The sequence below is a fragment of the Helianthus annuus genome, chromosome 3 (assembly GCF_002127325.2).
Source record: "Helianthus annuus cultivar XRQ/B chromosome 3, HanXRQr2.0-SUNRISE, whole genome shotgun sequence".
Taxonomy (NCBI): domain Eukaryota; kingdom Viridiplantae; phylum Streptophyta; class Magnoliopsida; order Asterales; family Asteraceae; genus Helianthus; species Helianthus annuus.
Genome location: NC_035435.2, coordinates 112937520 through 112949968, shown reverse-complemented (window position 1 = coordinate 112949968; position 12449 = coordinate 112937520). Strand labels below are relative to the sequence as shown.

General features: G+C 36.0%; 1 protein-coding gene across 1 annotated transcript; it reads right to left on the bottom strand.

Annotated features, from left to right (window-relative positions):
- Positions 1-1610: 1610 nt before the first annotated feature.
- Positions 1611-3810, bottom strand: LOC110931815 (serine carboxypeptidase 1). Its single transcript, XM_022175190.2, has 8 exons — positions 3426-3810; positions 3253-3360; positions 2906-3177; positions 2576-2821; positions 2395-2501; positions 2220-2315; positions 2012-2117; positions 1611-1923 (listed from the first exon to the last, which is right to left on the bottom strand). The coding sequence occupies exons 1-8, from the start codon at positions 3793-3795 to the stop codon at positions 1780-1782; spliced, it is 1449 nt and encodes a 482-aa protein (XP_022030882.2). The 5' UTR covers positions 3796-3810; the 3' UTR covers positions 1611-1779.
- Positions 3811-12449: the final 8639 nt, after the last annotated feature.

Sequence of the window (12449 nt, the reverse complement as noted above, 5' to 3'; positions counted from 1 at the left end):
TAGGATGAAAAGGGCAAAGTCGTCCTTTTTAAGATATAAATACTAGACTTGTCATTTGACCTATCAAACAACATGGCCAAGAGGTATAACTTCAGAGGGTTATACATTATATTAATATGGTCATAATGTCAGTTTTAAACAAGTTCTAACGTTGACCAAACGGGTCAGAATTGAAAGTCAAAGCAAAAGTTGAATTGCTTAACTTTCGATATGGAATGAGGTTCTAAACTGAATTAGACGAGTTAAGCATGCTAATATATGTTTATATAAGTTATATATTATGTTTAAGTGTCAAAACAAGTGAGTTATAAGCTTAGAAATTTGTTTATGCAATTTACGCAAATTGTTGCATTTTGACTTTGTAAGTAACATGCTTGACCTGTTAATTCAAATAGTAAACGTGATGATCCGAGGGTATGATCACAGAGGGATCACACCATCGTTATTACGATCACGTAGGAAAGTTTGGATTAAACTTTGACTTGACCATAATGGTCAGAACTGAAAGTCAAACGGAAAGTCAAACTGTTTGACTTTTAGTTAATTACTAGCTAGAATAATTGAAATTGAACACGGAGAAAACTTACTAGAGAAAAGGAAAACTCAAGAACAGTTAAGAGCAGCTCCAAACTCAGGGATTGCTCTAAAGAAGTGTTTAGAGTGAGATTTGAGAAGGTGTGAGTTGAATGAACAACTTCATCACCTATTTATACTAATCCAGGAACACCCAAATCAAGCCAAGTGTCCACTAGGTTGTTTAGGAGCTGATTAGTGTCACACAACTTGGAAGATAGAGGTGAAATGGTGGCATAATCAAAGCAAGGTGGCAACCTTGGCAGCCAAGGCAGGCCAGCTGCCATTTTGCTGTCACTGGCACACTCTTACGGGCCGTAAGAGTGATGCATTACGGTCCGTAAGGACCTCAGGTGCACAAAATATATTTAAACTCCCTTGCGGACCGTAAGGGCTAAGCCTTGCGGTCCGTAAGGGACCTCCAGGAACCAAGTTTGAGATTTTTATATTTTTAGTCCTTGGAGTTTGATAATTCCCATTTGGGCAGTTTTGTCCCTCTCCTTCCACATAGTTGGGATTATTCGGAGAATTCAGGAACGTTTTATCTAACGCACAATAATAGTGCCTCTCCTTCCCAGAGTCGGGATCAGTCGGAGATATGGGACACGTTTCAGTGAACGTACAGTGTGGGTCCTTCCTCCTTCCACATAGTCGGGATTAGTTGGAGGATTGGACACGTGTCATCGCATAATTGGATGAAAATTTTTGGAGGATCCACTAGCGACGGAGCTCCGACCCGTTAATCCTCACCAACAAAGAAGATCCGACCGGATTCAATCACTCGTAGAAGATCCGACCTGCATTTGATTCAGATTCCTTCACACGAAGACGATCCGACCCGACCCGTAGTCACCCATCGCTCTCACGGGACCACAGAGGATGAATCCGGATTTTTGGTTTGATGACTCGATCCCATCCATGAACAATGCAGACCCCATGAACATTGAAGACGAAATCAAGCATACTGCAGCTGGATTCGTGGACAATGCAGCTCCTTCCGGTAAACAGGTAAACAATTAATCATGTTTTATTATCGGTTTATTAATTTTCTTGTATATTGTTTTTTATAAATTTTCTTATGCATTTCATACTATTACAAGACGAAAACATTAGGGATGAACACAACTTATGATCACTCACAACAAAAGTTATAACTTGAACCCATGTTTGAACATCAATCTTAACATACTATTCTTAAAGTTTTAGTTATTGATCTGGAGGAAGCTTTCCCTCCAAGAAGGAAGTGAAGAATGCTAGAGCGCGCCCTGGTTGGTAGCTTGGGACGAAATGTCCGGCTCCTCTTATTGTCACAAATGTTAGGTTTTGGTATCCCACAACATATCCACCAACCTATATAACATAAGTAAATTTCAATCTACCCACAAAAAGGTTGTAGTTAATTATATAATAAATTAGGAACGAATTGAAGGCTTTCTACCTCGTCTTGGTACATCCATGGGTACCATGGTGTCTTGACTGGTGTTTGTAGTTTGTTTATATCATACCTAGTTGTTGTCACTGGTACTCTCCCATCTGTATCCCCACTGCGATATTATGTTATAATCAGTTGAGCATACACACACAAATGCTAGCTTTATGATGATTGCATCTCTTATGCGCAAAGAAATTACATTAAATGAAGTTACCTGTAGATCCAAACACTGATGCCGCTGGCCATTAGATCCTGTATCACAGGCAACACTGTAAAAGGCATGTCCTTCCAGTGTATACCGACGAAGTCACTGCGTTAAAAGACAAGATCTTGTATAAAGATTGACATAGGTGATGTATATTTGTACTTGTTTCGAAGGTTAGTATTACTTGCAATTTTCCCACTGGACCGGTTTTGCATGAAGCGACTGTTGCACAACAGGAGTGTTGAGATATTTATGAATATAGTTCCCAGTGCATGGATCAAATCCTGATATCTGTATCAATTAAGTGAATTACTTACTTCCATGTGAGTATCTTTCTCCAAATTTCTATTTAGATCAAATCTTACCGATGGTGTGCTATTGCTAAATGTTGAGCACAAAGGGGCATAGATGTCGTAGAAATAGATGCTGCTTTTAGCAGTTAATGCCTCACTTTGATAGTAATTACATTCACCTGTTATGTTTGCACCCTCTGAAAAGTTGCAGTTGGAAATAATTCCTTCATGGATTTCGTCAGAAATGATTGCGTGTGTCCAGAAATAATCATACATTCCTGTATTTGAGGTCTCATCATCAACATACGCATTTCCAAGCTGAAGCGTGTCAACATGAACATGTTAATTTTTATATTAAATATCACCAAATAGTTAAAAGTTACTAATAAATCCAATACTTACAGCAATTCCTTTAAGGTTGATGACAGTTTGATTGGTGATCTTGTTGTTTTGAAGTATTAGTTGTGTGAGTTGAGGAATATAATGCCCTGCATAGCTTTCTCCCGCGATATAAAAATCTCTAGTTTTGTATTCTGGGAATCTTTCTAACCAATTAACTAGAAACGCATATGAATCTTTTGCGGTCTGGGCATCACCAGTTGTATAATCTGAAGACGTGTTTGAGTAAGAATATCCAACTCCAGCCGGGGATTCCAAGAAAAGGACATTTGCAACTGCAAAAATTATAATCCATATGTTAAGACATGCCATAATTTTTTTTCCTTATGAAATATATATACAGTTCTTACCGTTGTTCCATGCATATTTATTCCGTGACAGTGTTGTACTATCAGCATTGACTCTAAACGGTCCAAGTTCCATCATGGCACCGCCTCCAATCGAAGAGCAGCCTGGCCCTGCAGTGATTCATAGCAGTATATACTTATGGGCACAACTGACTTCAAAATCAAGAAACTATTACCTCCATTGAGCCAGAGTACAATAGGATTAGTGGAAGAGTTGATTGGTGATTCTGCAAAATAGTAAAACAGTGCTCTTCCATGGCTCGGGTCAACGGTCACATACCCTGAGTACTGATCAAAGTCCGTGCCAGCTGGCTGACCTGGCAACTCGGATACCTTGTCTGCATCCTTCAACCCATCTTGTGGACCTACGTAGACCGGAATATACGAGTTCTCGACTGTGGCATCTTTACTTGCATGTTTCGGTATTGTTCTTCTTGAACGTTGAATCTTTAACGCATTCTCAAGAGGGTCATATCCGTTTCCACCGTAGCAAGATACCAACACGAGTAGACTGAAATGAACAAACAAATGAAATGCAATCTTCATTTGTTAAAGGTATGTTGTGCTGCTGCTTAGATTATACAAAAGCATGTAATGTATATATACATATGGATACTTGTGGGAAGTAACGGTTGGAGTGACAAAACCTATGTTTTTTATTGTTTGAATAACGAAAAACAACATAAACTTGATACAAGGTTGCCGGCCGTTTTATGCTATACAAACAAGACTAAAACAAGGTGCCGATATAATTATAATATATTTTGAAGATGCACGAGCACGAGCAGGGGCGCAGCTTACTTGGGGCGAGAGGGGGTGCCCACCCCCGAACTTTTCGATGCGCAGTGTTATGAACAGTAACTTCGTATAGAATTTTTTAGGTATATACGTTTTCGCCCCCCCCCCCTCGGTTTCGGAAAAAACGGGGGGTCAAACTTCGCCAATGTGCACGAGTGGGGGGACTATTCCAGAGCCCACCCAAAAAATTCAGGTAAGATGATGACGGTTGAATAACTGGTTGAAAGATGGCGGGAATAGCCGTCTTATGAAACGGTGCCATGGTTTCAACAAACCGATTCAACTATAGTCGCATCTATTCGAATTACGTATAAGTTATATTATAATATATGGGTCAGGATTTAGAGAAAATGGTGAAAAATGTGAGAACGGTTATGGATCGTCAGATCAAAACAATCTATGGACTAGATGACGCGGTGGCGTTTTCGTAAATAACATCACTTTTATTAGTGTGGCGAGCTTCATTAAGGGTAAAAAAGTCTTTTGACTTCTCTACACAAAACGCCATCTCATGAATAAAATACCATTAAATTCCCGCCTTAACCTACATAGCACACACCATCCTAATCTAAACGCCATTAGATATAAAACGCCAAACTTGTTTTAAACGATATATACAACATCCTATATATACAACATCTCAGACCTTCCATTAAACACACAAAACCCAAAATGTCATATTTAATATATACCATTCGTCTTAGAAACGCCAAATAACTCAAACATCAAAAATCCCTAAAACAAAACGTTTCTTTGAAATTCAGTTTGGTTGTCGGTAAGGTTTCGCTCAATGTAATGGACAAAATCCTTAAGTGAGGATATTGTCCATTTCATTGAGTAAAATCTTATTGACTTTATCCTCAACTTCCATCCAATTTATAACACCAAAACATACAAAAACGTTATTGAGTTTTGTTCTCAATAAAGTTTAGCTGTATGGGGTGGACAACATTGTTAGACATATTTCTTAACTGAGGATTAACAATATTGTCCGTCTCATACAGCAAAACATTATTGAGTTTAGCATGACCAAATTTAGAGATTTAAGGTACTTTTATTTAGTGGCGTTCTTTTTCTCGGTAAAACGCCAAAAAGTTAAAAAATCAAACGTCGTTCCTTGGATATTCAATATTGTTCTACGCGAAGTTTCACCGAATGGATAGTTAGCTGAGGGGTGTAACTCAATAACATTTTGCTAAATGAGATGGACAAATCTTCAAGAAAAAGAGGCTGATGTCACACTTTGTGCTTCCAAACGGCGACAAAAAAAGCTACTTCAAAAACAAAAAAAAAAAACAAAATAAATCATACGAAAGTCGAAACAACCAGTTAAGATGATTCAAAAAAGAAGGAAAAGACCGGTGACAGTGAAGATTTGGAAGATCAATTGTTTATATATATATATATATATATATATATATATATATATATATATATATATATATAGGGTCGAGTTCATTTCAGAACTCTAAATAACTACAGAACTTTCAGAACTCTTAATAAACAATCATTTTATATATAAGTTTTTGTATTTAGGATATTTTTATCATCTATTATATGTATTTCTTTGATTACATACATGTTAAAAATAGTTTACATATGTTTAATTGCCAAAATTATATATATGTGTCATAACTAATTACATATATGTAAAAAAACAAGTTTACATATGTGTAATTATAAAATTACATATAAAAAATAATAATATTACTCTTAACATGTATGTAATCGTAAAAATACACATAATAATAATGATAAAATTATCCTAAACCTAAAAATATATAAAGAAAAAGATTGTTTATTAGGAGTTCTGCGAGTTCTGTAAATATTTATGGTTCTGAAATGATCCTGGCCCTATATATATATATATATATATATATATATATATACTTATACATATATTTAATTTCTATTTCAGTTGATTGTTATATAATAACAACGCCATATATAATAAAAACGCCACACAGACAAATGCTTGTGAAAACGCCATCATGCCATAAAACGCCCTAAAACTCCCAAACTATAATAAAATTACTTTGGACAAGTATTATAAAAAACTAAAAAAAAGTATAAAAACCAAGGTACAAGAAAAATAGAACAAAGTGCCATCTTTATATAAAATCTTATTAAAAATAAAAAAAGGCCAAAATCTCGAAAAGGTAACTAGAAACAGTAACTACAAAACAGTAAAACTGAAGCGACGGAAACTTTATTATTAACAACATTTATTATATTAAAATCTAAAACGTCAAACTTAAAAGATGAGACGTGTTACAGACTTCAGAGATAAAACTTATCAAAAACAGTAATTACAAACAGTAACTGAAACGACGAATACTTTATTATAATAATACACCACCTAAACTACGCGCCAAAGACATCCTATAAAATGATACCTCTCAACAACTTCCATTTGATCACACAAAAAAACAAACGCCAATATTCCTAAATACCACTCACTGTAAAACGCCAAAAATTAAAAAAAAAAATCAAAGATGGCTAACATGCTTTCTTGGATATTCAGTATTGCTCTTCGTGAAGTTTCACTGAATGGATTGTTTAGGTGAGGGGAGTAACTCAGTAAGATTTTGTTGCATGAGATGGACAAATCTTAAAGAAAAAGATACTGATGACAATCATATGTCATTTTGTGTTCTTTGTTCTTGAAGAAGGCTTGGATGAGGAGAAGAGATTAATGACACTGAAGAGTGGGATGATTATAAAGATGAAGATAAAGTTGAAGAGCAAAGCGAAAAACCCACCCACACGTCATCGATCTATGTCCCCAACATCCACAAAAGCCAATTCAACAAACGAACAAACAAATAATCAGACCGATGGGTTTGTTAAGTTTTACATAAAACGTCATATATGTGGTGACAATTCTTGTAGTATTAAAGAAGAGAGAGACTGATGACAGTGAAGATTGTGAAGAGAGATCCGATTAGGATTTTTAATTTATTTTTTTGTAACACTCGACTTAAAAGATTGTTATTTTAGTTATAAAATAAGGGCTTTGCAAAACGAAACGCATACTTAACAAAACATAGTTAAATTACACAAGTTTAGTGGATCAACATAAGTAACCACTTAGTTCAAAGTATTCACAACTAATAGAGTTTACAAAAAGAAACATCATTGTTTAGACAAGTTTAATTTAGCGCGGAAGCTTCAAAAATAATGTTCGGTTCTTCATAATCATGCTTGATCACCATCCGAATAGTCCCCATCATTACCTAGAGTCAAAACCATTTATAATGTTAGTTTTGACAATGAAATGAAGTGTATAAACAAGTTCCTGCTTCAAAATATATAAAAAATAATAATTTTCCAGTTCTGGTTCTGTCGCGTGTCGCGGCAGAATTCACTTAGGCCGTCGCGTGTCGCGGTGGCTTCCGCGTGTCGCGGGGGATCGAAAAATCTTCCGCGTGGCGCGGGGGAAACCTTTTTCCAGCAGGTGCAGGTTTAAAACCTGCATTTCTGCCCAGCTCCGGAAATTCACAATTTTCCAACTTTAAATGATCATAACTTTTTACTCGCTAGTCCGTTTTAACCGATTCTTTTTCCTATGAGTCCGTAATAAAATTACGGATCTAACCATGTAGATTTCACATCACGGAAATCGAGTTATCAGCGATTTGTTCACGATTCCCTCATTTCGATTATCCAACCCACTAACTATAGATGCATAATACCACATTTCAGTTTCTTATTGCTCTTAGACATGGTTACCCAATTCCTCGGGCTTATAACCTTGGCGTAATTGCACCATTCATGGCTTTGTGTTCCCTTAGGACTAAAAGCTTGTTCCCTCGGATTTCAAATATTCCGTTTCAAGCGACATTTGCAACTTACTTCTATAGTTTGATCCAATATCCCGGATTCACAAACTTTAAGTATCATAGCCAAATTCGTAAGCGTGGTGCAATCCAACACTTAATAACATACGAGACTTTCAAGTCACTACTTTCATGATTCTTTTATGGCATCAATTCGACCCGTTTGACTATCTAGTGAAAACCATCACTTTATTAACAAGCCAAACCCAATTCTAATCTTTATTTTGACCCGTTTGATGGTCGAGTGAACTTTGCCACTTTAAGGACACATCAAACGCATCTATTACACTACGACTCCATTTATACAATAAACCCAAACATATATGCATAATTTAACGAGACTAAAGTCACGTACCTTTAGAGCACACCTTTTCCACGCGTATCCCCTCCGGCGTGTCCGCTTGACGGTCCGGATTCTTTGCCTAAAGAGTTCAATTCATAATAAGTTTAGAACTCTTTCACAAGCTTTAACGCATTATTTTCTAAAATAATAAAATATGCGTTTTCACCCAACTTTTAACATTTTAACCCTCAATTAGGCATTTTATCAAACACCTAGCGGGTCAGATTTCTACATGATCAAAACCAAGTTCATGACTTGAAATTATTACCAAATTAACTTCAATTAGACAATTTTGACATATGTCTTAATATCAATATTTCCGAAGTTACCTCTTGAATTCAGATTATCCTTGAACAAAAATCATAATTCTAATATTTATCTAGTTTTCTTTAAGCTCATTATTCACCTACAAATGGTGATTATGAACCCTACAAGCACCATGCAATCTTTTAACAAAAGTTCACCTAGGGTTTATCCCTAGACATCAAATCTCTTCTAATTTCATCATCACAACACAAAATCAAGCTAAACATTCAATTTTCATCATATGCTAGGAATTTGAGTTGAATAAAAACAACCTAAATTGGCATACCTTATGATCCCTTTGACTAGGTGATCACGAATCTATGTTCAGATTTCGATTTTGACTTGATTTAAGCCCTCAACTTGTGGTTTTTGTGAGAATTAGGGTTTGGTGAAGAACCCCTTGTCGCCCCCTGCTTCTTGATCGACCAGACACACCCAAAATGGTGTTTGGTGTATTTTAATTTTGTTTTATTATAATTAAGTTTCAAATTTAACAACATAGGCCCCTCAACTTTGGTTTGGTTTATTACTTGAGCATGTTTTTTTGTTCTTTCATGCAATATTACAAGACCCATAACTAACTAGGTTACTTATTTTCTAGTTAGCTTATTCTTGTTTATTTAATACTTTATATTTCTTATTATAACGTTTTATAAACTTCGGGGTGTTACATTTTTTCGCTTCTATTTTTTCCCCTGTGGTTGTAATATAATTTTCCGCTTGTAAAACACCAAGATACCACAAACGTCAAAATGTATATAAAAAATAATAGAACAATGGGCCATCTTGTCTAAAACGCCATTGAATCTAAACGCCATTGAATCTAAGAACAAACAATGGGGCATCATCCTAAAAAAGTCTTGGCCATACTTAGTATGGATGAAGCCATTCAGAGAGATATTCTGGCCCTTGGGGTTCCAATGGCCTACGATTTGGAAACGCCATAAACGCCAAAATATTAATACAATGAAACCATTAAAACGTCAGGTAATTATTGAATTTGGTTAACGCCAAAAAATCTTAAACGCCAAAAATGAAGCAATATTGTGAAAAACGGAAGATAAAATGCCAAAAAAGCCCATATGCCCTGATTATATCGCGCGCCACGTGTTGGGTCAGGATGCGTTCTTACTATTCTCACACTTAAGGGCGTTTTCTCCTGATCCGTACCATAATATATAACATTAATATACACATAAACTAAAGAGTAATTAAGTTTAATATATAATAGTTAAGAACTGACCCGATTAGTGGGGTTGAAATTAGGTTGTAACTCTATACGTCAAAACAGGTCAAACCTAGGAGTGTAAACGAGTTCGAGCATATGAATAAGCTTGTTTCATAAACAAGCCCAACCTCAAATTTCACTTATCAAGTTCGAGTTGCCTCGCGAGCCTAAATGAGCATATTAGTTATATAAATATCATTTGATATTTATATAAATATTATCGATATAGGAGAAGGATCATTTAGGAATCATCCTTTATTACGATAACTGCGAGAACCAATGTGAACACAACCAAAAACACCTAATAAAATCTAAAAAGCACATAATTTTTTAATATTTTTTATGAAAAAATCGCTACTTTTCGTTATTAAAAAAATTTAAAAAACAAAAAAATTAAAAAAAAGTTTTGCCTCCTAAAAGTAGCGATTTAAATAAAACAACATATTAAAAAAAATTTGTGTGTTTTTTAGATTTTTTTAGGTTTTTTGGGGGTTTAGTTTTTAGCATTTAGCTTGGGTTGGGGGGGGGGGTAGGTTTTTTTAGGTTTTTGGTGGTGTAGTGAGTTTATTTTGTGGTGTTTACATTGGTTCTTGCGGTTCTCGCAAAGGTGGTTCTCGCATGAACCCTACCCTATTGATATATTAAATGTCTACTTATATAATAATACGCATTATCATTTATAAAAATTAAAATGATACATCTATATATAATAATTATAAATGTATATAAAAATAAATAATAAATGATAAACGGGCTGAGTCCGAGCTTGAATAAATACACTCGCCAAGCCGAGCTTGAAACGAGCTAAGCTCCATAAGTTAAACGAGCTGTACCGGGTCATGATCTTAGGTGCTTATACTTTACCCATTCAGATTATCATTACCCGAAGTCCTACGTAGCCTCACACGAAAAAAAAACTACTTGAAATATCTAATTCTTAACTACACCTCTACTCTTCTAACAACATATATTTAATTATTACAAATATTCATGATTATTAAGTTATTAAGATTATATACCATGTTAATACTTTGGTTTACATGCAGGTAAATCGGTATATGGGTATCACCTAATAGTCTAATACTATAATACCATACTCGTCCGAACCTTTGATTATATGGTCCAACGTCCAAGGTATTACGAGTTTATTTAGGATTTAACCTTATCATAATTGTTGAGTTGTGATTTGTTGGCTGTTGATGCAACAAACACGGGACCAAGGATGGTAGCTAAGTTGGTTAGGCAAAAGGGCTGAAGGGTTCAGTTTTGCCTAACGCAGGTCGCGGGGTCCCTCCACGTTTGCAAAACGTGGAAGGAGGTTCACTAGTATGTTCTTGTTATTTGCTTTGAGGTTCTTTCTCCGAGGCCAGCTCGAATCCAGAAAAGAAAGCAAATAGAATGAAAGTGATGAAGAGTTGTTTGGAGGTGACAAAGAACTCTTTGAATGACTAGAGATTAAGGAATCTCTGCCTTTTTGGAATGTCTTAGAAGTGTACATGAGCTGTCTTCTTATAGTGGAAGACATCTCCTGAAATAGCATAAACTATACTAGCGAAACCTGTTTGCAAATGGAGGGTTTCCCCTTTTGGGGTTGAAGGCTTTGGACCCCTGGTTAATAGAGTGTGCTTGTGCAGACCTGCTCTGACTTTGTGAGTTGGTGAGCATGAGTTGGTGGGACGAGTCTCTAGACATGACTAATTACTGTTTCTCGATTTCCTCATTTTACAGCTTTTCATCCGATGAACCTTTCAACCTTTTAAGCTCTTTGCATATTAATCATTTTGTTTATCCTTGGGCTACCCCCGTCGTCAGCCCCCCAAGTCAGAGGTTTTTGGGGTAGTATGCTCAAAGACTTCTGACTTTTATGCATGTCTTTTAAAGGCTTTAAGGGTTCGTTGCTTGGAGGCTTGAAAGGTTTGAGGCAGTTACTTTTTTGAATTTTGAATTTGAAACGATTTGACAGTTGATTTGATTGACATGTGTCAGGCGGCGGTTTTGCAGGAATTATTTATTTACCTTTATTACCCCTACTTTACTCTCATATTTATTTTAAAGTTGTAAAATTTCTTCATTTTACTTACAATCATTCACAGTTTCCTTCCTCAGGTTAGTTTCTCTTCTCCATTTTCACTTTTACTTTGTTCAATCATGGGTGCCCTTAAGGATTTAGCGAGGTCATTCTCTCGAATGACACAAGAGGAGGTAGACCTGTTTTGTCTTGAATATGGTATTGATAAGAAATTTAATCCAACTGCCCCTGCTTGCGATGTTTCTGTTGACAAACCAAATCCTGGTTCGATTGCTTTGTATTGTCGTCACTTTCAGTGGTCTAATCTTCGTTACCCTTTTTCGTTTTTCGTTTTGAACTTGCTTCAATATTATCGTGTTTCTTTTGGGCAAGTTCATCCGAAGGGGATGGCTAGGGTTTTGCACTTTGAAATGTTGTGTCGTGCTCTTGGGTATGATCCCTCTTTGTTGCTTTTTCGGAGATTTTTTCGTTTAGCCAAAAATGGTGATTGGTTCACCTTTGAGACATCAAAGGTTGATACTTGTCTTATTTCATCCATGGTTACAACGCTTGGGTCCTGGAAGGATCGGTTTTTCTGGGTTTCTGATTCTATCATTCCTTTCAAAATGGTTTGGAGGCGTCCGGATGCTGTTCTCAATGATCCGGAGCCTTCTGAGT

Bases quoted from the DNA above. Each gene is read 5' to 3' on its own strand.
- LOC110931815 (XM_022175190.2), bottom strand. From the start codon at position 3,795: ATGAAGATTGCATTTCATTTGTTTGTTCATTTCAGTCTACTCGTGTTG. The intron at 2,316-2,394 runs GTAATACTAACC...CTTTTAACGCAG, and splicing joins GTCCAGTGGGAAAATTGCAA to TGACTTCGTCGGTATACACT. The intron at 2,118-2,219 runs GTAACTTCATTT...ATAATATCGCAG, and splicing joins ATCAGTGTTTGGATCTACAG to TGGGGATACAGATGGGAGAG.